Source organism: Drosophila virilis, chromosome 3 (genome assembly GCF_030788295.1).
Source record: "Drosophila virilis strain 15010-1051.87 chromosome 3, Dvir_AGI_RSII-ME, whole genome shotgun sequence".
Lineage (NCBI taxonomy): Eukaryota > Metazoa > Arthropoda > Insecta > Diptera > Drosophilidae > Drosophila > Drosophila virilis.
Window position 1 is genome coordinate 2,935,422 of NC_091545.1, and position 27,236 is coordinate 2,962,657.

Here is a 27,236-nt window from a genome sequence, read left to right on the forward strand (position 1 = left end):
TTAAAACATTTTTGTCTGAAGGACTTTCGTCCTTTGGGTTGTAAATTCTCTAATGGGAAGGCTAGGACTATCTACTGGCCAAAGGACATCCCGATAGTCCTTCAAATGGCCAAGTTAGCCCGGAATTTTTCGATTTTGGCCAATTTTGCGACTTACCCCCTAGGATAAATTTCGATGAAATTTTTTGTCGAATCCTGGAAATCCTTGAATGCCAATCGATAGTCCTGCTCCCCACGAGTTCAAAACGATATATCCTTCCGATATCCTTAAGGATTTGGCTGAGCTATGGCTAATTAAAAAATGTCCTTTTTAGAAAATAGGCCATATCTTGGAAACGGCAAGGACGATTCTGTTGTCCTTTGGACATTTTGTGGTACTTGTCCATACGATTTGTTTGCCACAGGACTTGTCAGGATCTGCAAGGATACGGTGGAGTTAGGGCTTCGTTAAATTACGAAAGAATCGTTCTTATATCTATGCTGTCTGAAGGACTTTCGTCCTTTTTATTATATATTCTACTGAATTGGGAGGATGAGTACTAACGGTTGGCAGATGGACATCATGAACGGCAAGGATATGATCGATCTGTAGCATTTTATCTCCACAGGCAAAAATCGGCAGATAATCGTTCTAACTGTTAAAAATGGCATAAAATTCAAATATCGTTTATTTTATTGGCTCAGATATTAAAAAAAAGTCATCAAAAAAGATTGAAAAAATTCCAGAATGGGTTTCTTGTCGAAAAACTTCAGGTAAACTCCCAATATTTGCTTCAATTGATTATCGATTGGTGAGAGGGATCCGTAGGAACATAATAAGTTATTACATATCAAAATCTGTGACGATTTTAACCAAGTTATTAAAAAAATCGTCAAAAAATGTTGCTTTTCAAACCAACCCCGATTTTGAGAAAAAAAAAACTTGATTTGCTTGCAAATTTAGAAATCGATTTTTCGATCGATAGTACTAATCCGTTTGAGTCAAAAAGGGTATGGTCGAGATACTCCAATACATCATCAGAAATGTTTCACATTTCAAACGAATTGGTTTACGTTAATTTCAATTCAATGTGGCGAGCAAGAGCAAAGCGCACATTTTAGCCATGTGGCCTTTGAAGAGTTAAGACCCAAAACCATGTTAAGGTAAGCTTCACAGAGCTTTAAAGTAAAGCTTAATATACGACATGCCCAAAAGTATGCCACATTTTATGCTGCATTGAAAAAGATGCATAAATTAAAACGGTCTAAATCGATTGTGTTTTAAGCATCGCAAAATGCAATTGGGTCAAATAGAAATATATTTGTAGTGCCCAATTAAATGACAATCTATAAAAAATGCACCCACAGCTTCAAAAACACAAAAGATTTCCTGCTCAGTCCGCATAGGGAAATTGTTATGATAAGTGAGCCAAAGAAACGAATACGAATAGGAAAACGAATATGAATACAACAAGAACTGGCCACAACTGCTGCACTAATTAAAAAATTGAGTGGCTGTCAGCGCGCTGTGGTTATGGCTTTTTTGGTGTCTTGATTTCAGCATTTGCGTGTATCTAATTGAATTAGACCCAAAGGTCAGGCCAAATGGGCTGGGAATTGGAGCTGACCAAAAAAATAAATAAAAATAAACCGGCTACAGTAGGCGACATATGTGGTAACAAATAGAGCTGGCAGCGTGACACGAGGTGCTACCAAATATGAATTCATTTGAGTTAGCATAAATCCACATGACTTGCCAATTGACCAGTATGCTAAGGTAATATTTTAATAAATTTACAATTGTGTAATGTCACAAAACCCTAAACTTGAAGCTAAAGAATTTTCTATATATTTTCTTAATTTAAAAACAAACCAAAATCTGAACGCGTTTAATTTATGATTGGGGGTTGATTGTAAGGAATGAAGGTTCAAACCAAACAGCAACTATTTATGACACTATCGTTAAAGTTTAGCATCGCTCGTTTTATTAATTTTCGTGCCGTATCGTATTACTTGACACGTGCACAGCTCTAGCAAAAAGTAAAGCACAGAGCTGCGTAGAATTGCGTTGGCGGCAGCCAAAAATAGCAGCCAGGAAAAAAGTCATTGTGCCGTGGAATATTAGAAGAGGGAAATACGACTACACATTTTGTCGGCATTATATGCTAATGCGATATTTGCTGACTTCATTGTGGAACGTTCAGCTTCTGGTTAACTGGTAACTGGAGCGTGGTGCAGCAGTGGCTGCGGCTCCTTGTATGGCATCGGGCCATGGTAATTGGGAGGCCGAGCCAAGAGGCGGCACAATTGGCAAGTCGAGTCGCAGACCAGCAGCCAGGCACAGGCCCAGGCCAAGCTATTAGAAATGCTGTTGCGGCTGATTTATGGCTGGAATGGGGCCATAGCTTAGTGTTGGGTGTGGGTGGGTCTGGCTGGAGACAGGAACCAGCATAACTTCAAGCAGCAGCAGCAGCAGCAGCAGCAGCAAAAAAAGACTATGAAATTTGCTTAAGATCTTGGCCATGTTTTGACTGGCTGCCTTGACTGAACCACTTAGTCGCTCAGTTACGCCCAAATGGGTCACTAATGAGGCGTCGAGCTTGGGAAAATCTTGATGGCTCGATTGTCTGTGCCAATTCTAACGTAAAGAAACCACCGCCGCTTTGGCTATAAAATTGTGGCGCTTCTTCAGCTGGAGCCACAGTTCGACAAACAGCGCTCTTCAGTGTTCACCAAAAAAGAAAAGTGTTTTCGAGATGTTCAAAATTGTGAGATGCTCAAATACTATGGATACCCCCGTTTGGATAACTAACACGTGAATTCTCTTGCAGCTATTCGTGTTGTGCGCGGCTTGGTTGGCTCTCAGCCAGGCACGTCCTAGCTACCTGCCCAGCTATGAGACAATTGAGTATGCGCCCACTGTGCTGGGCTGCCCGCCGCCGTCTCCCATCAGAGCTCGACGGTGGTGCACGAGAAGCGTCCCTACTTGCGTCCCATCTACGAACATCCACTTAAGACGTACCACCATCCAACCACATACACCTATGCCAGCAGCCCGCTGAGCTACGGCAGCGACTGGTACGAGCCCGGCTGGAATACAGCTGCGCTCAGCTATCCCAGCATCTACCTCAAGTAAAGCATCTACCTCTGCGATTTGTTCCTTAATAAATAAGCTGGTTTGAAGGATTCAAATTCGATTGGTTTCTGGATTTTATTTTCGTGGTGGGACACAAATCAACATCGTAGTTTCATATCAAACTCTTTCGTTCTCGCTCTTACCAGGCGCTGGCTGCGTATGTCAGTGGTGCGTGGTGCAGCAGTGGTGCAGAGTAGGCCAGCGGTGCGGAATAGGCCAGTGGCGACACGCTCTTCACATAGGGCACATGGGCGGCATATGTGGTCGGAAGGGCCGAGTAGGTGGCCACCGGAGCAACCGCCGAGTAGGTGGCAACGGCGGGCGCAGCTGCCGCATAGGTGGTTACGGGCGCGGCATGCACCGTGGTCTTCACAACGGGCGCAACCACATCCTCAACGACGGGTGTGCTGTGCACCTGAGTGACACTCTGGTGTGAGACAGCGGTGGGCACACTCTTCACGACGGCGCCAATCTTGGCCAGAGCAGGCTCCTGTACATAGGCTGTGGGTGCGCTGTAGACGAGCGGTGCGGCAGCCAAATGGCCGGGACGAGCGGCAGCCACGGCGAGCAGAGCAGCGAGAACGAACTGTGGAAGGTGGATAAAGGGTTAGGGAACCACTGGAAGACTAGCCAGCTGTTTGCTCTTACCAATTTGAACATTTTGTAGAGCTGTTGTGTGGGATCTTTGACTTGTGTCGAAGGGTAGACTGTGCCAGTTGTTAAATTGTCGCTGGCTTTTATACTTGAACTTCACTTTCAAGGCGCACGCACACACTCACACAAACACACACAAGTGAATACAATGAGTACTCGTATTCGTACGTGCCTGAACGGATTCTTGTCTCGCATAAACCAGATTATTATTCGCGGCCAATTTCAGTTACGCACCACACCGCGCTGCACCGCACCGCACCGCACCATTTTGGTGGCTATTTTCGTAGCTGAAACCACAAGCCAAGCCAAGACCCAACCCACTCTTGTTTTCATTTACAAAGCGCGGCTCATTAGTCGCACGTCAACCCAGGCCCGGGCTTAAGTATTTGGCCCCGGCACGAGCTTTGGAATGTGCGTGCATTGGCATTTGATTACTTTGTAAACAGAACTCAAGACTTCCGGAAAATTCAAATGGCAATAGAACTTTTCGCTAACTCGACTGGACATCCATATGCGGCATGTGCTTCTATAAAAGCAAGTGAAAAGCTTTCGTTCGACTACAGTTTGATTTCAGTCCAAGTCCAAGCACCACAAGCATGAAGATTGTCATTGCCAGTCTGGTAAGGATTTTAAGACTTGCTTGCATCACCACAAAATTAGGAATCTTCCACATTATTCAGCTCGTGCACATGGTGCTGCTTGTGCCAGCCTGTGGTGCAGCCAGCTTAGGTGCGGTTCAGCGGAAGGATTCGACGGTGGAACATGCAATCGTGCGGCGGGACCTTATGCACAAGATACACGGCATACCCGATGCGCTCAGATCGATATTTGATACAAATGCTGAATATATCAAAAAACCCGTCCAGTTCTTGAGCTTTGGCAAAATCAAACTGGGCGATGACAGGAATAAATCCGATTGAAAAGATAAGCCATAAAAAAGTTACTCTTTTTGCTTGTAAAACAATAACAAAATGTTATTTCAAAGAAACCTAACTTTGAGTAGCAAATATTGTACCAAAAATGAAGACCTAATTCAGCTTTTTTAGCCTTTAAATATTCTACAATAAATTTAATTTTAATTTAAAAAAAACAGACATTAATCTGAATTCGAACTGTCATTCCTGCTTGCCGGAAACTTAGTTTGTTAAATAAAGAGGAAGTGCTTAAAATTCTAGAGAGCGCACATTTGTAATATTGTGCAAAACTATTTTAAGTTTTCTTTTAGTTATAAATAATAATGTTTTATATGTTGTATTAAAAACGAAAAGTTATTTGTATGCGAACATAGTCAATAGTTTTTACAGTGTATTTTGTATACAAGCGGCTTGTCACTTGGGACGTTGAATAAAGCCCTTGCAGCTGCAACATTCGATGCACTTTCTGTTTTTTTTTTTTGCTCGAGTTGCAGGTTCATTGGCCACCGACAACAGCGCGTGGCGCCATTGGCCTTGAACCTAGGCCGAGACCAAGGCACAACTATCACCAATCATATATACCCGGCTAATAATAACACAACTGGAAGTCTAGATTTTCCACCTGAATGACGCATGACAGCAGGAGATTGTAAAATATTCTAGAGAATATTGACGTGGAGGTAATTTAATAAATCAAGTTTTCAGGAATACCAGCTAGTTCACTCTTCTGATTAATATTAATATTATCATTATTATTTGTAGTATAAAAAAACAATTAAACTAACTAAATTTCGATAGAACTGTTTGAGGCCATCGGAAAAGGCACACATAATACAGCCATAAATTATCTTGGGAAGCAATCCCGGATATTCGCCGGATTATATTTAAGTGTATACCTAGACTATTCAATACTTTCAGATTACCATGCTTATAGTTTAAAGAAAAATAACAGCGACTTGTGAAATATATTTGAAAAAATTAGAGCTAAACTTGATAAGTCCAGCTCAGATTTCGTTGTATTTAAATTTTAATTACGGATATGAAAAGCCATTCAACTATGTATCTCGACAATGGAATATTATAAACTCTTGTAGAATAATATAAAATGTATTTCAAATTCGTATGAACGGCAACTCTTAATATTTTAAAATCAAGCACATCCCATGAAAGTAAGCAACCCTTTAGTGAAAGCTTTGGAACGGGTATGCTTGGATAATCCAAAACATAGCCCCCACTTGTTTACAGCGCAGCTAGAGGCCATGCATAGCTGGCGGGGGAGAGCCGAGTTACGGGAAGAGCCTGACAGAGTAAAGACCCTAAGGTCGAGGAACTGCAGCTAAGACAAACAAGGACACTGGCAAAGCGGAAAAAAATAGTTAATACTCGATCGATATTCGAAGCAAAACATTTATTTATTCAAATTCGTATCACAAAGCCGTCCAACAAAATGCACGTCCTACTTCGCATCAGTTGAGTAATGCGGGTGGTTTCCTTTACCACACTCCTGTCGCGGTGTAGGTCAGCGGCGAGGCAGCGGCAATCTGAGCATAGCTGCTGTGCAACACTGGTGCGGCAGCAGCATAGGTGCTGTGCAACACTGGTGCGGCAGCAGCATAGGTGCTGTGCAACACTGGCGCGGCAGCAGCATAGGTGCTGTGCAACACTGGCGCGGCAGCAGCATAGGTGCTGTGCAACACTGGCGCGGCAGCAGCATAGCTGCTGTGCAGCACTGGAGCGGCAGCAGCATAGCTAACGACGGGCGTTGACTTGACCACGGGCGCAACAACATCCTCGACGATATGAGCGGAGCTGTGCACCACCGACTGGCTCTGATGGGAGACAGATGTGGGCACACTCTTCACGATGGCACCAACCTTGGCCAGCACTGGCTCCTGGACAATGGTGGCGGCCGGAGCGGAGGCGTAGACCAAAGGCGACTCGTACAAATGACCGGGACGGGCAGCAGCTACGGCGAGCAGAGCAGACAATACCACCAACTTGAACATATTTGAGTTTTTGAGTAAAAAGTTTGGTCTGTATTGACTGAATGCGTGTTGTAGTAGCTTTGAGTTTCTAGCGAGAACTGCTTGTGGTCTGCCAACTGCAGGCGTTGTTTATATAGCAGCAGGCACAACGCCCGCGACCTTCACTACGCACAACGACGAAATAAAAACCATATCAGATTCAATTCTCACACACATTCAATAAGCAATTAGCGTTGGTGGGCAGCTCAGCTCAACCTCAGCTCAACTCAGCTTGGCTCCAACAATTACTCGTTGACAAACCAAAACCAAAAGAGTTGCTGGCAACCAGTTTATTTTGGCCATTAGCCAAGTGCTCTGCTCTGGCCCTTTATTAGCCGCTGCCCTCAGCTGCATTACTTGCACTTTAAGTGCGTCTCTCGCTTAGTTCTTTCAGGGTCAGCACGTTTGGACTTCAATTTCGATTTCAGTCTCAATTTGAACTTCAGCTACGTGCGTCGCCAGACGTTCAGTTCAAGCAGCTACACCCTGTAGGCTTTGAGAATGTGAAAAAAGGGTATGCTATAATTTTCATTATTACAATAAATGCAATAAATTCAATTACAATTGCATCGACCTTCTGCTGAAAATAGCTATTTCTGTGTGAAGAGATTCGACTGTTTATTAAAACAACAGAGAAGAGCCTCCTATCTTCGGCAATCCCTAGACTTGCACAAGGTTTTAAGAGTAGTCTAGCTCATAAATGCTGACTTATGAAAATATAGATAGATAGACTTCGTATACAGGTATAGAAAAATATGACATTGCGATCTTAACAAAATTGGGATGAAAAAAAAGCCAGCACAAGTTTAACTAGTAAATGCCGAGTTTCGTCAAGATATTTTGATAGAAAAATAGTTGTTCATTGAAGAATTTACCTTTCGACAAATCATATAATGCTTTTCCAGAGGCGTGAGGATGACAGCGTTGACCTCTAACCAATATCGTCAAGAAATTTGTATGAAGAGCTCTTTTCGGGTCTCGAAAGGCTGCACTTGCTTCCCGAATCCCAATCACACGAACTTTATATATATTAGAGTTCTGAGAACGCGCTTCGCTTGCTGTGATAAAATCCTTATAGGCAGTGATGAGTTTATAATTATTGTCCCTTATGCTGATTCAATCACGTTTGATGGCTCAAAGATTTTCACAGCTGGTAAGGCTTAGCTTCATTTAAATTCAGTTTACGATGAGTTAAATAATCCTATTTAATGAATGGTGATTATAAAGCAGAGCTAGGTCGTTTTTAAAATCGGATTAAATTGAGTTCCTGGAATAAAAGGCAGAATTCGTCATTTGTACCAATGTGTTCATAAAAATCATATTTAAAAACGAATGTTAATTGATTAAATGACCCATATTTTAATAATAATAAAAAAGTGTTATTAAGATTAAATAATTGTTCTATTCTAAAGTATCAAATACTTAAGGAGACACTCCGTCTTATTGCTAAGTTCTCAGTATTAGAATTAAATGCAATCTCTAGCCTCCCAACCGACGCCCACTTCAAAGCAAGTATTACACGAGAAAATATGTTTATGAAATTATGGACTTTTATTTACATCAGTCAAAAGGGTCAAGAAAAGAGAACAAAATGCAGAAAGGGTATAAAAAATCTCGAGCAGCTCCAGTCCAGAAACACGCTTCCGCTCAGAGCCGCTCAATGATAATGAAACGGCGCCGAGTCGAAAGTGCCTACCAGGAGGAGGCCCAGCCGTGCGAGGCCCACGAAGGCGACAGGTAGCTGGTGTGCAGAGCTGGTGCGGCATAGGTCTTGATGATGGGCGCTGCATAGGTCTTCACAACGGGCGCCAGAATCGGCTGCACAATGTGCGCCGAGCTGTGCACCTGACTGATGCTCTGATGCGACACCGACGTGGGTATGCTCTTCACAATGTGCCCCACACTGGCCAGCGCGGGCTCATGGATAATCGCTGGTGCAGCATAGCTAGTATGCAGCAGAGGACCTGCCTCCAGATAGCCTGGACGGGCAGCGGCCACAGCGAGCAGAGCAGACAACACCACCTGTGGGCGGACAGTTGGAGAATTGTTAATGGAGAAGGCGTGGCTAGCCAGGTAAGCGACTTGGACTTACCAATTTGAACATTTTTGCTAATCCTTGCGTTACTTTGCGCTAGCTATTTGCTGTAGAAATGAACTGTAGGTCTGTGTTGACGCGTCGCCGTTGACTGTTGCTAGCTGCAAATCCGCGACAGCTTTTATACAAAAAAGCTGACAGACACACACACACGCGATTTACATTCAAAATCCAAAAACTGCGCCAAAAGTGCAGAAAATACAATAATAATAATTTTAGCACAGACATCGTTAAGAAAAGCCAGAAAAACAGCGACGGCGACCCACCCGAATGTCCGCTTGGACGGGCGATCGGCTGCTGCAGCTGATCAACAACAACAACAACAACAACAGCAGCAGCAGCAGCAGCAATAACAACAACAATAACAATGCTTTCGTTTACAGTTTTTCCGACCAGCCCACTAACTTAAAAAAAAAACCAGTCAAAAGCTGCCAGACGTCCGATTGCCCCCATCAGAACGCAGTTGGCCAGTTGGGCACTTGGCCACTTGGTCGCCAGTTGGCCAGCGTCTGCCTCTGCCTCTGCCACTTGCAACACACCCAACAACAACAACAACAACAGGCGCAACATTTTCGTGTCTGCTTTGATGTCATTTTTCCTCAACCCAAAGTTGACCGTGAAAATTGTTATACTCGCTTACAACGCAAAGATGAAGCGTATTGGTTCACAGTAAGCGAATTTTAGCTGGGTGTATATACTCATATATACTCTGTTAAAATATGTATTGGCCACGCCTAGTTAAGGCTGGAGCCAACAGGTGGCCCACTATTTGTTCTTCTCTTAAGATCAAACCCAACAAATTGTGTGACTCGGTGAGCTAATCAAAAATGTAACCAACTTTCCTCCTCGCCTATTTCAAGCTCGTCTTGAACTGTGAGCGAGTATTGCGAAGTCGTAAACAGCCGCACTGCAACATGTTTAGTTGTTCGTGCTTGTGTTTGTCAGTCTGGCGGCACGCACCACCGGCAACCACTACGCAATTGTCGCAGCCACGCAACAGCCAACCGCCACAAGAAGTGGCTCAAGTTCAGTGCGTGGCGACGGTCACTGCCAAATTGCCAAAGTTGGCAAAGTTGTTGTGCTTGTTGTTATGACTAGTTTTTTTTTTTGGGTTTGTTTTGTTTATCCCAGGCTAAGAAGAATTGTAAAGTTTATTAACCATAGAGAAAGGCGTGTGTTGGACAATTAACTGGTTCGATTTGCTGGTCACGTAGAACTCGCAGAACTCTTCAGGCGGAGGGAGTGAAAAACAAGTAGTAGAAGTTGTCTTGGGGGCAACGAATAGCTATTGCGCTTTAGATCTATAACAGATTATATATATAATATATGCTGTTGATCAAGAGATATTGAGTAAGAGATATGATAAGTAAGAAATAAGTTATAAGGAAAAAAAAATAGCAGCATGTATGCTTAATGTTTTAAAGAGATAAGTTGACATAGGTAGATAAGTTCGCACGGAACAATCAAATAGAATATCAAGCATCTTATGCATTGTAGTCAAGTCAGACACCATAACACCCGCTGGGCATACAAAAGGCCCTAGGGTATTAGAGACACAAAAAAAAAAACTGATTACATTCTTTTTTTGCATTAAAAGTAAACATTATTGTAAGCATATTGTAATTTCCTGTTATGTTAATCTGCGCCAGCCAAGACAATGCCTGCCCACATAGAATCCGCTCTTGTCAGATCTTTTGCTCCGCTTCTCTCTCTTTCGCTCTCTGTCTTAAGTTCTCTCTCTCTCTCTCTCTCTCTGTCTCGAGCGAGTTCCGCTTTTGTAATAATTGTTGGCTTAGTTGCCATTCTACAAACTGCGAGCTGTCGCCGTTATGACCATTTGTCAGCTATTTTTTCTTCTGTTCAGCGTGATTAATGAATACTGCAAACTGGCGACATATAATTCAGGCAGCTGCCGCGCCCCCCTTTTGCCACTGTCTCAAGTCTCTCTCTCTCGTATTTGTTTACAAAAAATTATCTTTTTGCCTGCCAAAGTGCTTTTTAATAGATTTTCGATTTCTATTTTTGAGCCAGACTCACGACAATTGTTGTCTGGTTTCTCAACGAAATTCCTTTGGCCCGATATCCGGGCTATGCTCATAGCAGAGGGTAATGTACGCCTTATGGCCAACCCACACACTCTCGAGTTGTCTCTCTGGGGATCGGGTTCGGGCTGGACGGGACAGGGTCTTGTGACAGTTCTGGTTAGCGCGGCTCACCTGGCTTGCATAACAATGACAATATCTATAGATCGTTTAATCTGTGCTGTGTGCAACCTGGCTGGTTGTCTGGTTGCTTTTTAGCCAGTTGTTCCCCAACTGTTAGCGAGCAATTACAGTACTTAACCAGCGCTCAGTGCTGGGTCTACGTCAGCTTTGATCATTTTCAAATTAACTCGAGCTCGGAATGGTCAACGTTTTTCTCAGCTTTTTGTTTGTCATTTCGCTAGAGTCAATTGGCTCGAAGGTCGCTAAGTTTCTGCGAGAATCAACTTTTAGTTCAAGAACGACAAAATACGGAAATCGGTTCCAGATAACAAATTAATCAATACACGTGGAAGCCATCCTGTGTGTAAAGTTTATCTTAAATCTAACTAGAATTTAATTGAAGTTTTAAAGAAATGATTACGAAATTAGAGAGAAGACCTCATTAAAAGTATGCTCGACTATGGCATATCGTTTGATTAGTTCTAAAGAAATCTAGTTTAATAACTTTAGTCATACGCCCGATCTTTACTAAACTTTTAGAATAATTATATACTCGTGACGAGAAAATACAAAGAGGTTCCCTTTTAAATCGACGAATATATACAGACGGACAGAGATGAATATATAGCTTTGATCTGTTCACAAAAACAATAGATATTCTATTTTCTTATTATAGGATTTGAACTAGCAGCTGGGTTCATAGTTGTGCAAAATTAGGGTTCATGAACCAAACCTAGTTTTGATCATTTCTGTAGGACTTCTAAGGCATGTGAATAGGGCATCTGCTATTCATATAACCTAACGATAACCATTACTCATGTTGTAAAGGGTATACGGCAAAAGGCTTTGGCATAATTGCTTAAAGCACAATCTTAAAAAATACAACTATTGCATATGCAGGCAGAAAATAATGAATACACATATCTACTTAACTAACTATCAATCTTAGTGTCATATACATGTGTATGTACAAATGTTTGAGCAGAATTTGGGTGCATGTAAATTGACTAAATGTTCAGCTTTATTCATGCTTTGTCCGAACATGAAAACCGCCGCCCCACAGCAACAATACAAATGGGAGCCTGTCCTGCCACAGTTAACTCAGGTGTCAGTCAGTCAGTCTGTCGGTCGGTCGTTCAGTCGTTTAGTTAGTTATTTGGGCACTCGGGCAGCCGGCGCCAGGCACGAGTAAGCCAAAGTCTGGCAAAGAGTTTGGCAGATTGCGCAAAACAAAAAAGCGAACAAAAAAAAAAAAAAAAATCAGTGAGAAATGCTTTTTGGGGGTTTCAGTTAAATAGATAGACACATATATAATTTTCAGGCCTGCAGCTGCGCGTTTTTTAGTGGGTTGTTCGTTTAGAGATAATATGAAAAGCGTATTGGAAAATGTATGCCATTCGAGTGGCTTGTTCAAGCATTTCGATACGTAATTGCATTAACACGCAGCGCTTAGTGGGGACAACGCGGCGTATGCTTAATAAAGCAGCAGCAACAGCAGGTGGCCAAAATGGTCAAAGATTTGTGGCAAATCGTGTTGCTGTCGCAGTTGTTGTTGTTGTTATTTCTGCTAAGGTCAGTTGAGTGTCCATCAACGACATTTTTAGCTGGTCAGCGGATGTGTGTGCAAAGTTATTTCCATAGCAATAACATTGAAATTACTTTTGGGCTCACACGGCGTATGCGCAATGTTGAGCAAAGAGTTTATAGCAGGCGCCCAGACTAACCCACTAACCCAAAGCGAATGGCTTGCAACATGTTGCCAATAAAGCCAGTTTTACTTTTAGAGAGTGCAACATTTCCTGGTGCAGATAAGACAAATTCGTTGCATTTGTTAATTTTCGGGCGTGTTCGCTCTGTGGGTCAAGCCAATTGATCAGACATTCAGCTGGCCAAGCCACAGCAAATTGTTGTGCAAATATTTTCATATTCAATTGCTCGCCGCCTGATTAATCTAAGCCAAAAGATAGCCGACAGCGAGTGCCTCCATTTGGCATTTGGCGTCGAGCTGCTGCACTTGTCGCCTGTCAATTGCAGCGCGACATTCTAATGAGCTTCCCCCCTTCCCCGCCAGTTGAGCACCTTGAATGTCGCGTTCGTGAACTTTTTGTTTGCTTTGTGTAGCTCCAGTTTCTAGACTTAAATATCATAGCCAAATGCAGGCATAGCTCTTCAATCCTAACCACGACACCTGACGTTGAGGGTACAGGCTGCGAGTCTGCCACTTGTTGCCACATTTTTATACTCCAGCAGTGAGTCTTATAATTGTGACGAAATATGGGCAATGCATAGAAGAAGACATCTTTAACTCCATAAGGTATACATATATATTATTGATAGTTATGTTAGATTCGAGTCTCTTAGTTTTCTATCTTGAAAAAGACGTTGCGTAGGTCAGCTGTATTGAGTTTAGTTAGTTTCCCAGGAATAAACTCTTTTATTTGCTATATATTCTGATATAAAAACTAATTATTCTCTCAACAAATAAGCATATTCTAATCAATATCATTTCTTAACAGACCACGATCTTATATATTATGTAGGACTCTTTATAGGTTCTCACACATGTCATATGTCTGCCAGGGTATCTAATCTCCGACTACCCCTTGTTTCTTGTTAGCAAAGTTCAGCTAGTTTTTGCAGAATATTGAAAAATTCTCAGCTTAAATATAAAGATAACAAGAGTTGCAACTAATTTCCACGCCAGCAAATCGGATGGAAAATAATGCACAATTCAATTGGCGAGTGTGAATTTCCGCTGCAAAAAGAAGCCAAAAAATAAAAATTAAAAAAAACCAACAACAATTTGGCTGGCTGGTCAAGGTCGTTGCAGGCAAATGTAACACTGGCATAAATTATGCTTGCCAGTTGCCAGTTGCCACCATGTGTTGCAAGCCAATTCGACAACAGCAACAGCAACAACAATTACAAGTTGCTGCCATTAGTAACGGTATATACGATGAACTAAAGGCACAAATTGCGGCGACATAAGCAGAGGCAAAGGCAAAGGCAAACGCTTTGGCAATTACCAATGGCAACATTTGTGCCCAGACGACAACAACAACAATCGTTGCCAAAATCTTTGACACGCTTGATTGAGCCATAGCCGAAGTGTTGGGCATGGTTAACACTGATTGAAGATACCAAGCAAACAGCTAAGGATAAACGTGAGCTGGGATAGATCCAACAACAGGGTTTCTGATGAGAAAGTTAAATTCTAGGAATTGAATGCCAGAATTATTGGTTCAAAGCTAACAAGAACTGCTAAAGCAAATAGAACACTGAGCAGCAAAAACAAAAATTAAACAAAACATAATAAAAAATTATAAATTACTTTCAACAAAATACTAATTTACATTAAATTTAAAGAAAGACTAGGAATATTTGTTGCGCTATGACCAAACATAAAAATAAGTTCAAAGACAAAAGAAATTTAAGTAAGCTAAAATAAACACAACTATTAACATTGGATATCTGCACATAATTGAATTTCAACAAAATAATAAACTAGAATATGTTCTGGGAAAATACCTTTCAAGCTTCAGTCAGGAGATCAAAACAGAAGTGTATGAAGAGTTTTTCAATAGTTAACATATAATAGAATTATAATGCTAGAATGTGCGATTCTAATGCCTAGGTATATGGGGCTTACCTGTGTCCATAATGGGCGCACACAATCCACAAAACCCCATAGAACTCCGTACCAGCGAAAGGAACTCTCCTAAAATGCTCACACTTAACTTATGTTAACTTAACTTGTGTTTTGTAAATAAATCGACATCTATGGCTTACAATGATGTTGCTCTGAGAGTAGTAAGCATTTAGCTGAAGTATACATCGACTCTTTTTAATTTGTGGTAGACGAGAAATAAGATGAGGTCATCCGGAATTGGTTACTCTAGCTCTAAAGTTTCGTATGCATATCTAAAACACGAGAATTTATTTATCTGTTGCAAATTTTGGAGTCGAGTGCTTAATTATTTAAGACATACTAAATGAACAAGCCCGATCTCGGATCGTAAGCAGGGTCTAAAATATATTGAAATTTATAAAAAAAAGTCTCTTTTTAATAATATAATATAACTATCGTTGTTAGTATCAGCTGCCTTCCATTCATGCTGCTTGTAGGCCAGTGTAAGCGAAGCGATAATCAAAAGCGAGGCAATTACAGCGTCTGCTGCAACGGCAACTGCAAACTGCAACTGCAACTGCAACAGCCACTGCGGATGCAAGTGGCAAATGTTGTTAATGCCGGCAGCGCGGATATGGCAAAGCGGCAAAGTCGGTGGTGCTGCTGAGTAAAGGGGGTGGTGGAGGGTGGCGCAAACAGAAAACGTTGCATTGAAATCGCGACAAACAATGAGAGCATCTGCAGCTGTTGGAACTGCCGAGCGTCGAGGCAGCAGCTGCTGCTGCTGCAGCCAATGGCAACTGATGCAAGACGGCAAGTGTATAAAAGCCACCGCGTGGTGTCACGGTGGCATCAGTTGCACGCTGCAAGTCATCGAGCACCCCACCACTGACTCACACACACAGACAAGGATATCACACACACACAATATGCTGAAATTGGTAAGGATAACCCTCAAGCTGCCCAAAGAGTTCCCTTAACAACTGTCAGTTTGTTTTACAGTTGTTGTCGCTGCTGCTGCTGTGCGCCCTGGCCGCTGCACGGCCTGGATATCTGCATGGCCACCACCACCATTATCCGGAGTATCCGCTGTTGGCCGCACACCACCACCACATCGAGCCGCTGCATGTAGCCAAGATTGTGCATGTGCCCGCTGCCGTGTCGCATCAGAGCTCGACGGTGGTGCACAGCGTGCCGCATCACATTATCAAGCCGGTGGTGTTGCCCACGGTGGTGAAGACTTTGGTACATCCACCCATCATCAAGACATACCATCCGGCGCCCATTATCAAGGCCTATCCCTACGATCCCTTCCACTTTCATCATCATCACGATTTCCATGATTATCACCTGCACTAGGCAGCCACCAGCATGCTCTCTTACTCTATAAACCACCCACCCAGCCACTTTTACCACTCGATCTTGCCTGCTGCTGCCTGAATGTGTATGAATGTGTGTGCAAACTGTTGTCCAGCAACTCGATAAATGTATTAAGAAATTTTAATAAAAAATTTAAACTAAATGAAGTAAATAATATTTTTGTGGTCATACATTTTACTAGAGAAATTTATCAGACGTTGCTCTGACGCTGATAAATGCATGATTTGAGCCAGCGACCTCTCGCTTTTTGGTGCGACCCTCAGACATGCGCAAGCTAGTGACGTCTTTGCAATGCACAGTTACATGGAATTGTTATTTATATCTTTTTCAGACGAAGTTTGGGCTGCGCGTTGATCGCAAATCAGTTCGTCAGTCTTTATATTTATATTGTCAGCTTTTATGTATTGATTTTGCATGTTATTTGTTTTTATCGGAGATATTTGTGGCTTGTCTTGCATTTGATTGCGGGTAATCGATAGCCCCCTCATAAATGCCTGACTGGAGATGCTGACGTCAAGCAGACAAACATAACTGAAGACTGATTACCTATGCACAGCCCGATTACCTTTTCACCCACAGCTCTTTAAACAATACCTTAGCACGCATAAACAATTGAACTGGTTTTTGTGTTAGCCGGAAAGTAAGCCTATAGCACATATCTCTTGGCCTGTCTCCACCACAAACAAAACACATAATAATAACTGCAGGGCAAGTTACTTTTCTGAAGTAGAGATGGAAGAGTATCAAGTTTTTTCAAAATGATACGAACACGATTCAAAATTAGAGCATACGATACAAGATTAAGTGAAATATGCCATTAAATACTATAATACTAATTAAATACTATATACTCTCGAAGCCTTAAGAGAGCATTCCAAGGGTCATTATCATACATCTAGAAATGAAAACTCCTTATGTAGTGTCTATTCCATCCGAAGCCGTGAAAAAAGGGCGGAAAGCTCATATGCAAAGTGATTTGTGAAATGCATTGGACTTACACACACTAGTCAGAAAATCAAAAGTAATTGGTCTCTCTTATAAAAGTACACTAAAGCAGACCAATTGTGAAAGCTCAACTGGACACGTGCTCATCTCCAGCCCTTGGAGGGCTGTGAATAATAGGCTAAACCTAAGCGACTAGGTGACATAATTAGCATGTAATCAGGGAGTTATCATACGACACCAGTGGCAGACAACGTGAATGGTTGTTGGGTTGGTTGTTGGGTTGGTTCCCAAGCTTATGACAGACACACTTGGCCGACAGCACGTGTGTGCGAGTGTGTGTGGCAACAAATGCTGTTTCTGTGTTATGCAAATGAGTGCATTAGCAAAACGAGTGCAGAGTGCCACAAATGGTGCTAAAGATAGATACATATATAGATATGGTATAGTTCATCGAGGAGCATACCTGATGGCACTTATGCTCTTATGAAACGCTGAGCTCTTGTGTTCCAGCTCTCCTGTGCACAGTTTCAAGTTCATATTTATGTGTGCTCGTCTCCTTTGAAATTTACACAACTGTTTGCATAAGCTGCAAAGCATATGCAAATCGTATGCCAATTAAATCAAGCCAATTGCAGACAGAACGAACACTCACAAATCAATTGCCGTATTCATTTAAATGGCAACCTGTCCGCCCCATAAGTCTAAGCAAATCATCAGCATTTAGTTAATTTGCGCTAATTAGTTGAGTCGAGTCTGTGACGACAGCTCGCAAACTGACTCAAGGGGGGCGGCTAAAGACTTAAGCGCCGATGAGCTTATCAATTCCTAGATCCATCAATTAAAATCAAATCAAAGCTACGCGTTTTTTTCGCAGGCCTTAACCCTGAACGGCGCTTTGACCACAACGAATTTTTCAGGGCGAGCAAATCAAGAGGTAGAAAGGCGGGGTTAGGAGCAGACTAAGCAGCTGACAGCTGTTAACTGACTACTTGCATACCCTGTAACTTATGAACATATTCCAAAGGGGTATTTATACTCAAGAACTACTTAAAAAGTTTTGTATGTGAACTCTATATGTCACTATTAATTATTATATAATTTACTGTCCGCTATGAGATTTAAATATAGCAGTATCCAACTCATTATCTTTATAAACTTATTGATCTCGAGAAGTAAACTATCTAGTCAGAGCAAATTTAGTATGTCACCTCTATTTGCCACTATAAATTATAATTTATACAAACAACAGAGCGATCTCAAGTATATATAACACTTTTCCTACTTTCTGTCTGTCAATCTCGAGAACTCTATCAGGTATGTGGAATCTAAATGACATTATAAATTTTAATTTATTTTAATGATAAGTCCAAATGTGAACAATCGTAACTACAAGACAACATTTTCAGGTTGATTTAGTTCCCGGTTTGAGCCAGATTCAAAATTTCGTATAGCCAGATTGTAAGTTCGAGTTTGGGTTCGGTTCCACCCCAATTTGCAGCCTTTATGACAATAATTACTACAATTCGATTGCTTTATTGCCTTGCAAACTTAATGATTCTGGGGAGCACCCAAGCTAAATGCATGATGTGCAAACGTTTCAATATTACACAAGACAAACTGAGACACAATTGTCGAACAAAGTGTTCACATTAATCAACCTTTGCCAACAGCTTTGGCTTAATTTATGCGAGCCAAAAGTGCAAAGAGCAGGCCGCAAACACACAAACTGATACACACACACACACACACACACGCCTACCCTCGGGCTGTCTTTCTTTGCCATATGATTAAGAGTGGAGCACTTTGTATAATGTGGTCTATCTGTTGATTTGGTGTGCGCGGAGGTGCGGAACGCATGCAACAAAATCAAGCATACGACGCGTTGCACGAGTGGACGTGGGCATGTCCATAACCTGTTAACGTGTTCAAAGCGAACCCAAGTCAAGCAAAACCTGAACGTAAGCCGAGAACGAGAACAAGAACCTGTCCCCGGAAGGGTTTCCAAGCTTTTCACTGCAATGCATCAAGTGTGTCGCGTGTCGCTCGAATCTGTGTGTTTGTTGCCAGGCCAAATGGGGTGACAAGTGCCGAGGCGTTGACACACACACACACACACACACACACACACACACACACACTCACATACACATAGACAACAGTATACACTCGACTGATGCACTGCTGTTGTGTTTTGCAATATTCCGTATAAATAGGCAAGTGTTCAATGCAATTCTATGTCAAATCGTTGCCAACCATCGACACAATAAAATGTTCAAGCTGGTAAGTAATTAGTTCTCGATAAGATCCTTAGATCCCAGTTCTAATTATTTGCCTTTGACAGTGCGTATTCGTTGCTCTGCTGAGCCTGGCGGCTGCTGCCCCCGCTCCAGCACCTGTGCCGGCGCCTGCACCCTCCGGACTCTGGGGACCCACCGTGGTTGGACCCAGCATTTGGGGACCGACAGTTGTTGGACCACACGTCGTGGCAGCAGCTCCAGTCGCTATTGCACCACGCGTCGTTCAAGTTGTGCCCGGCGCTGTGTCCCATGTGTCTGTCAGTCAGCTGCATCCTTCGCCCGTCCTGGTGAAGAGCATATGGTAAAAGCTGTCTTCAAGTTGACGCATATACGCGCACACACGCCGACACACACTCACTCACACACGCGCTGAACACATGTAGCCACCGGCTAATCCCACTTCTGACATTGTTTAACCAGCTGAAATTTCACGTGCCCTGTTTACGAAACAACAGCAACAAAAAAATCACAAAAAAAAATTGTTTAAGATTATAATAAATAAAATGTCCTTACAAAAAATAATTCCTATAGCGAGCGAATTTAAAGTCTTTTGATTTTCTTAACGAGCCAAAAAGTATGCAATATTTATTCTAAACGAATGCACAGGCTTATATAAGACGGCTGCTGCAAGACAGCCAATCAAAGCTGCCAACATAGCCAGTACCTGGATTTTATAAGACTGCTAGTATAAGACTGTAAATGACTGCATCTATAAGTCTGCTTATGTAAAAGACAGTGACTGATTTTTATAAGACAACTGTTGTATAAGACGACAAGTCATATCTGTGTAGACAGCACATATGCTGTCTAGATCGACTTTATAAGACTGTTAGTATAAGAATGCTGCTGTATAAGATAGAATACCAAATCTCTAATATATATAAACTTCTATGCCAGTTATTAATAGCCTTTTTAAGTGCTCTTTTAAATGAAATGAAAAATTTTATTAAAATAAAATCATAAATTCCCTATCACAATCAATAGCTGATGTTCTCATTCAGGCAAATCGCCATCTAATGATGCAGAGTGTAAGCCAAAGGAGCTGTGTGCACCACAGACTTGATCAAAGGCGCGGAGTGGACAACGGGCACCACTGGAGCAGCATGGTATACAGGAGCGGCATGGACACCCACAGCTGGAGCGGCATGGACAGCCACAGCTGGAGCGGAATGGATGGTGGTCTTCAGAACTGGAGCTACGACATGTTGGACGACAGGCTTGCTATGGACCTGAGTGATGCTCTGGTGGGAGACAGCCGAGGGTGCGCTGTGAACCACAGTGCCCACCTTAGCCAGAACGGGCTCGTGCAGCACATGGTGAGTCTCAATTAGGCCGGCGCTGGCGGAGGCGAACAGCAGAGCAACAATAGCTACCTGTAGTCAGAATAAATTTCAATCTTTAATAATAATTCATCTTCATCCCAATAAAGTTAACCTACGTATTTGAACATTTTGGGTTTTTGTGTTTGCAGCTTGGACTTGTCTGGAGGAGCTTTGAATCGTGACTGATGATGTTTTTGGGGTCTGCAGTCGTGTTTATATAGAACGCGTCGTGCTTAGTCGCCAATGGGGAAGTGAACACACAAAAGACCAAAAGGCAAGCAAAGCTTTAGCCTTCAATACGACTCAGCAATAACCCCAAAGCCAAAGCAAGCCGCGTCCCGTAGCCAAGCCCGAAGCCAACTAGTTTGAGTGCGATCGTGTCTGTAATTATTTCCGACAACTGCAACGAACGATTCAAACGCAGCCGCAGCTGCTGTCTTATCAAAGCTCAGGTGAGTCAAGGTGAACGACCTGTGGTCGATATCGCCTACATATGAGCCCTAAGCTAGCAGCCAGGCTCCTATAAAAGCGTTTCGCGCAGAACCCAACAGCATCAGTTAACAATCTCAGCTTCTGCGTAAGACAACAAATTGTCCAAAAACACAAAACTCAAAATGTTCAAATACGTAAGTGCTAACTGAACATGGATGTCCGAATCGCCTTTAAAGATCTCTTTTTATTCTAACAACAGATTGCTATTGTTGCTCTGCTGTTCGCCTCCGCCAGCGCCGGCCTAATTGAGACTCACCATGTGCTGCACGAGCCCGTTCTGGCCAAGGTGGGCACTGTGGTTCACAGCGCACCCTCGGCTGTCTCCCACCAGAGCATCACCCAGGTCCACAGCAAGCCTGTCGTCCAACACGTCGTAGCTCCAGTTCTGAAGACCACCATCCATTCCGCTCCAGCTGTGGCTGTCCATGCCGCTCCTGTATACCATGCTGCTCCAGTGGTGCCCGTTGTCCACTCCGCGCCTTTGATCAAGTCTGTGGTGCATACAGCTCCTTTGGCCTACACTCTACACCACTAAAAGCCAACTTGTTATGTTATTTTCATGAAGTAAAAAAAAAATATAAAAAAATATACTTAAAGTATTATTGAAAAATAAATAATGATGTATTTTATTACTTTAGAAGAATAGAATATTAAAAGCCTTAAAAGTTGAAAAGTCAAAGACAAGGGGGAAATGATAGAGTGAAAGATAGAGAAAACGAGTGAGAGATAGATTCTTCTGAGCTGTGCCCAAATTATATCGGAATTAAAAATAACGTTTTATATATATTTATTTAAAAAACAAAAACAAACAAAATACCAACAACTATGCAAGGTTAAAAATATTTTCAACCTAAGCTAACTGGCGACTTGTAAATATGATGCCAATGAATTGGGCAAAGCGTCTGCAAGATATCCAAATCCCAACACAAAGTCTCATTGTGTTGGCTGCACTGTCTGTTGGGATGCACCAGCTCCACCCTGGAGCCAATCAAAGCTTGTCTATGCAACCATCGAGCTTCTCCAGTTGAGCTCACAAGCGCTAGGCAGGCGACAAACGCCAAAGAGTACAGCAACTGCCATGTGGAAAGGGTATTTAATATCCAGTAGAGTATTCTCGAACTCGGGCTTACCGCTCTATGCATGTTGTTTGGGTCAATTGAATTGGATTTAGTCTTAGTTTGAATTGGCTGCCACCGAACTCCAGTAAGAACTCATGCCACATTAAGGCCTAAGAGTCGTTTATATAGCCAAGTGCCAAAAGCCAGCAAATGATTTGGCCCAAATTATTAAACGACAAATTATCAAATGACAACAAATGACAATCTGGCAATTAGTTATGCTGGATTAACTGAAGGCCTAAAGACTACAATTGGGAGACTGAATGGTCAACTGGTTCACTCGAACGGCAATTAGGGTTTGTAGGTAAGTCTTCCAACTGGAGATAAGTTATATAAATATGGCTAGAGAAATAGCAAATGCGAATTAGAAAGGTCTACAAGTCAATACAAAATGCAAACATTGAGGTACTGTAGATATTTAAGGACTAGAAGGAATATCCAAGCATTATCTAGATGTCCCTTTGCTGTCGCTAAAACTACTTTTAGTTATATTATTTCGTAATGGAAAGAAGGTTTTGCAATCCAATCGTCTATATCACAATTTGCTGATGAGAAAACTAGATGGATCTTGAAATAGCTAAACACACAACATGCGCTGCGTGTTGTTTGAAAACAGGCCACAAAATCTTTGTGATTATAAAACTTCTATATCTATATATTACTGCCGATTCTGACTAACTGAAAAACTGATTGAAGGTCTGATTGATTGATCATTAACGAACAGCCAAACTCGTGTGGAAGCTAGGAAACTGTATTTTTAATAGTAGTGAAAACTTCCTCACGCAAAGGACTAAAATAAAGCAACAGAAACAGCCTGTATAGAGATAGAGCGCAGGATGTTAAGCACCTGCTCAAATCAGTCTGAACCCCGCTTCAAGTAATCAATAGCATTGCTTGGAGCCTGGTCAGAAAGCCACCGTCAATCCACAGCCGACAACAGACGGCAGACGAGTTCAACTGCAGTTGCCACAACACAAATTAGGATTTACGACGAAGCTGAAGAGTGGCGACTCTTGTAAAGTCTTCGCGTATTTCATTTTCGAAAACAAATTATTTATTTTACTGAGATGTTTATCTTAAGTACGTGTAACTGTCACGGCGCGCGGCGAGACATTACAAAACATATATATATAAATATATTTAAAAAAAAAAAAACAAATCTTGTCAAAAAATTGTGGGTTAAGTACGCGTGGGGCTTGTCTCGTCCGTAGCTTAACCTTGACATAGGGCCCGAGACGGAGCTCCTCAAGTGGGCACTTAACGGCGGCAGCTGCACTTGGTAGTGCTTTTTTTATGGCTCCTACGGCAACAACAACATGTGTGCGTCTTGCTTTTGGGTTTGGCCATGAATCAGAGACACAATCAACAATAACAATCAACATCAACTGGATCTGTGACCGACCACGTTTACGCGGCTGTCGATGTTGCAATTTTGCTTTAATTTGAATGCTGCAGCTCCAATTGCAATGTGTATAATTTATTGTGAGTATTGTGAGTGTGAGTGCTCCCCCTGCTTCCATCCCCCACTCAACGAAAGGTAAGGCAGCATCTTTCAGGTGTGTTCTGGTTATTATAGAAATTGGGTCGCATTGAAAACTGGGTCAAGCTGTAGATTTGATAAACCTTTTTCAAAGAGGATTACAATTACGTGCTGAGCGATTGAAATCTAGAAATTACAAAGCTATTGCATAACTATTCCCGAAGTAATAGATTATTAACAAACAATATATTGAAAATATATAAAAGGTTGTGGCCTTCGGCGGAGTCATTATTAACATCCATCTGATAATCGAACCCGGAACTTGGCAGTTCCGTTGCCTTAATGACTCCATCAATTAGGCAATTTATCTATAAAGGTCGACAAGGCTTAGGTGTGCACATTTTGTTGTTATTATACAACAAACATACTGTTAAAAAGTTTGATGGGTTTCCTCATGATTTCTATATATCATCTGTTTCATTTACTATTTTATAAATTAGTGCAAAGAATATCGTCACTACAGTATTTTTAAGAACAATCAGTGAATTGATCTTAATTCAATTTAATCCATACCGAAAGCAGGTTTTAAGGTTTAGTCATTGAATCATTGGGTCCAATCCGAACTATGGCCTGTTGATTAACCGACCGAGTAGTCGATTAAAATATAAAATATACCTTTCTTTTAGTTCACACATACCTATTTACAAAATCCTTTATGTGATTTTGATAGATTTTGGATTAATAATCACTTACAGTTTCATACTTATCAACTTCATAATTGATTTCAATGAGTTTTTGAAATTTTTTTTATATACTTATACACATATAGATTATAATTTAGTCGGTCCACTGATCACGAAGTCCTGGCTTGAGCCTTGCGTGTAGAGAGAAGACAAAAATTGATCAATTGTCCAACTATTTTGATGAGCTCTCATGAGCTATACGTATTTTATATATAGGTCTATAATCTTCCATTAGCTTTTATGGCTATCAATTTAAAAGCGTCTAGTATAGTAATATCCTTAAGTAGTTGTATAACCCTTACTACTGCGTTTCAAACTGCATTTCCGCAAAATAAAGGAACTTCTATAGGCTATTTAATCGTTAAGCTGTAAGCTTTTCACAAGAGGCAACTCTTCGAATTACTCGTTTATAAGAGCTGTTCGACAGAGTTCCCGAATAAGTTGACATACTATTTGTTTTATTTCCTGGGACACATACGTTACGACACATTCATTACATTTGTGCAGCTTTCACAAGAAGCTCATATTTTATTCTTCTGTATTGTTTCTTATCGAACATGCGCAACAAATCTTTTATTAACTCTTATGAGCTGATTTCGCAAGAGGCTCGACTTCTGGCAGATATCTTGCCGCATCTGATGGCAAACTGTTGATTGCGTCAGCAGCATAACTCAATTGTTGCAACTAGACACACACACACACACACACACACCCCCACACGCACGCGCTCGTACACTCAAATGCAGCTGTCAATGCAAAAGTGAGAGATTGTAACTTAATTAGGTCGCCGCAGAAATGCGGAGACTGGCAAATGCCAGCGTAGATGGCATTGCTGCATAAGATAAAAACGAAATGTCAGCAATGCATTAAGGATTAAGGCAGACGCAGGATAATCAAGCCGACTACCCACACACTCACCCACCCACACCCGCGCACACATATACTTCACAATTTGCGTAAGCGCACCCACATCTAAGGCCAATTACGAGTCGCATGGGAGCTGAGCTGATGCTGATTCAATTGTCAGCTGGTGCGCAGCAACAACAATAAGTACAAGTCTAATAAGCAAGTACTTGGCTTCCTCTTACACACACACACATGCACAGCCACACAGCTAAAGCGCTTTACAATGGCAGACCTAGGTCAATTCATGAACTTCCCATTGGTATTGGTTGAAGCTTAGAAGCTGGCCGCACTCGAACCGGTTGGCGGCTCAAGTTCATGCCCAACCAAGTCAAAACCAGAATTGAAATTACCAAAAAAAAATAATAATGATAATAATAGCCAACAACTGTCCCGCTTTGTATAAAAGCAGTCGTTCAATGCCCCAAACAGCAGCAGTTGTAATCGACTCACAAATCAAACAGCAAATACTCTCTCAAAATGTTCAAACTCGTAAGTGCAGCCGAGGCTAATGCCAAATGTCCTGTCTATAAATCCTTGCCTCTATCCTTGCAGATTGCCTTCTTTGCCTGCGTGTCAGCCGCCGCCGCCGCACCCGGACTGCTCACTGCCACACACTCCATTGTCCAGCCCGCTGTGCTCACCAAGACCGCCTATGTGGACCACAGCGCCTCCTCGGCCATCACCCATCAGAGCAATGTGAATCTGGTGCGTAAGGTGCCTGTTGTGCCTGTCGTCCAGACCTACCATGCCGCACCTGTAGTCCATGCCGCGCCCGTTGTGCACACTCCCCTTGTCCACGCCGCACCCGTTGTCCACACCTATGCTGCTGCCCCGGTGGTGCACTCTGTGCCCGTGGTGCACTCGGCTCCACTGCTCAAGACTGTGGTCAGCGCTCCAGTCGCCTACACTGCCATCCACAAGTAAATAGTTAAACGTTCCCAAGAACATACGAATAGTTCAGCAACATACGAAACAATAAACCGCAGATTTTAGCCTCGAACCTTTCATTGTTTTTCAATTTAGGAAGCAAAGTATCCAAAAGAAAAAGATATTTAATATATGATTGTTCTAGGATAATTAAATATCAATTTTGTTGTATTTAGTTCAGTTGAGATTGAAACTCTTATAAGCTATTAGAAACAGTTTTACAATTTCCTGATACCGCTTATCCCCTTTTTACAGGGCATAACAATTTATTAAGCCAAAAGACGTTTCTTTCTGGCAAGCCCCAGTTTACAGAAGTCTTTGGAGAAATGCAGTTCCAAATTAATATAAAGTTTGACGATTTTAATTTTCAAATACAACAGATACAGATTTATAACACTATATAGCTCCAGCAAGTCCTTTGCAACACTATAATTAGACTAATATTAGACAGCTGTCAAAAATGTCTTCTGTTCTGAAGTCTTTTGTTCCAAGTCCCTAGCTCATTAAATTGTAAATGCTTAGAAAACTTAGAGAAAAGAAACGTGACCAAAAAATTTGCATCAAACAATATAGATGAGAACTAATTGAACTGAAATAGAATACTTGGGAAATACATTCAATGACGGTGCATAGAAAAAAGTAGAATGGAATCGAGACTTTGACGAAATTGATTTCAATAGAACACAATTTTGATAGAATCATTTGTCATATTTTAATTAAGTATACGGAAGACCTTTAGAATCGCACAAGCTTTCGTCGAATAACTTGAACAAACAAATTATAAATGGGAAATATATACTAATAGTTATTTGTGCATAACATACCTCGGTAGAATTTCATTTTGGAATGACGCATTTGTTCGACGTTTAATTAGCATAAGTCCCTCGATGGCCTGGGAAACCAATAGAAATAAATATATTATAGAACTCTATTATATATATTTCGAATGTATATGTAATCAAGAATTTTATAAATTAAATAAAATAATTAATC

General features: G+C 41.7%; 7 protein-coding genes and 1 long non-coding RNA gene across 8 annotated transcripts in view; 5 read left to right on the forward strand and 3 right to left on the reverse strand.

Annotated features, from left to right (window-relative positions):
• Positions 1–27,236, reverse strand: part of LOC138911143 (uncharacterized) — a 63,075-nt gene that overhangs the window by 784 nt on the left and 35,055 nt on the right. Inside the window, exons 2-3 of the long non-coding RNA XR_011416510.1 lie at positions 27,068–27,135; positions 157–416 (exon numbers count right to left, since the gene is read on the reverse strand). This is a non-coding gene — a long non-coding RNA (uncharacterized lncRNA). The remainder of the gene's footprint in view (positions 1–156; positions 417–27,067; positions 27,136–27,236) is intronic.
• Positions 2,616–3,559, forward strand: LOC6623789 (uncharacterized). Its single transcript, XM_002046175.4, is given in 3 exon segments — positions 2,616–2,746; positions 2,810–2,906; positions 2,909–3,559. Coding segments are annotated over 3 exon segments (315 nt in total). The 5' UTR covers positions 2,616–2,734; the 3' UTR covers positions 3,115–3,559.
• On the reverse strand, positions 3,254–8,931 carry LOC6623780 (uncharacterized). The gene is made up of 5 exons (XM_002046176.4): positions 8,799–8,931; positions 8,402–8,728; positions 6,177–6,796; positions 3,763–3,862; positions 3,254–3,700 (listed from the first exon to the last, which is right to left on the reverse strand). Exons 1-5 carry the CDS (start codon positions 8,808–8,810, stop codon positions 3,254–3,256), a joined length of 1,506 nt encoding a protein of 501 aa, XP_002046212.2. The 5' UTR covers positions 8,811–8,931.
• Positions 15,341–16,155, forward strand: LOC6623677 (uncharacterized). Its single transcript, XM_002046180.4, has 2 exons — positions 15,341–15,574; positions 15,636–16,155. Exons 1-2 carry the CDS (start codon positions 15,362–15,364, stop codon positions 15,990–15,992), a joined length of 570 nt encoding a protein of 189 aa, XP_002046216.2. The 5' UTR covers positions 15,341–15,361; the 3' UTR covers positions 15,993–16,155.
• Nplp3 (Neuropeptide-like precursor 3) lies at positions 19,095–19,794 on the forward strand. Its single transcript, XM_002046181.4, has 2 exons — positions 19,095–19,238; positions 19,300–19,794. The coding sequence occupies exons 1-2, from the start codon at positions 19,227–19,229 to the stop codon at positions 19,558–19,560; spliced, it is 273 nt and encodes a 90-aa protein (XP_002046217.1). The 5' UTR covers positions 19,095–19,226; the 3' UTR covers positions 19,561–19,794.
• LOC6623818 (retinin) lies at positions 20,173–20,831 on the reverse strand. Its single transcript, XM_070208595.1, has 2 exons — positions 20,690–20,831; positions 20,173–20,624 (listed from the first exon to the last, which is right to left on the reverse strand). Exons 1-2 carry the CDS (start codon positions 20,703–20,705, stop codon positions 20,269–20,271), a joined length of 372 nt encoding a protein of 123 aa, XP_070064696.1. The 5' UTR covers positions 20,706–20,831; the 3' UTR covers positions 20,173–20,268.
• Positions 21,088–21,686, forward strand: LOC6623128 (retinin). Its single transcript, XM_002046183.4, has 2 exons — positions 21,088–21,203; positions 21,269–21,686. Exons 1-2 carry the CDS (start codon positions 21,192–21,194, stop codon positions 21,602–21,604), a joined length of 348 nt encoding a protein of 115 aa, XP_002046219.1. The 5' UTR covers positions 21,088–21,191; the 3' UTR covers positions 21,605–21,686.
• On the forward strand, positions 25,717–26,332 carry LOC6623599 (A-kinase anchor protein 14). Its single transcript, XM_002046184.4, has 2 exons — positions 25,717–25,805; positions 25,869–26,332. The coding sequence occupies exons 1-2, from the start codon at positions 25,794–25,796 to the stop codon at positions 26,238–26,240; spliced, it is 384 nt and encodes a 127-aa protein (XP_002046220.1). The 5' UTR covers positions 25,717–25,793; the 3' UTR covers positions 26,241–26,332.

Bases quoted from the DNA above. Each gene is read 5' to 3' on its own strand.
- LOC6623780 (XM_002046176.4), bottom strand. The intron at 3,863-6,176 runs AAGGAAACCACC...TTGAAAGTGAAG, and splicing joins ACCGCGACAGGAGTGTGGTA to TTCAAGTATAAAAGCCAGCG. The intron at 3,701-3,762 runs GTAAGAGCAAAC...CACCTTCCACAG, and splicing joins TCTACAAAATGTTCAAATTG to TTCGTTCTCGCTGCTCTGCT.
- LOC6623677 (XM_002046180.4), top strand. From the start codon at position 15,362: ATGAGAGCATCTGCAGCTGTTGGAACTGCCGAGCGTCGAGGCAGCAGC. The intron at 15,575-15,635 runs GTAAGGATAACC...TTTGTTTTACAG, and splicing joins CACACAATATGCTGAAATTG to TTGTTGTCGCTGCTGCTGCT.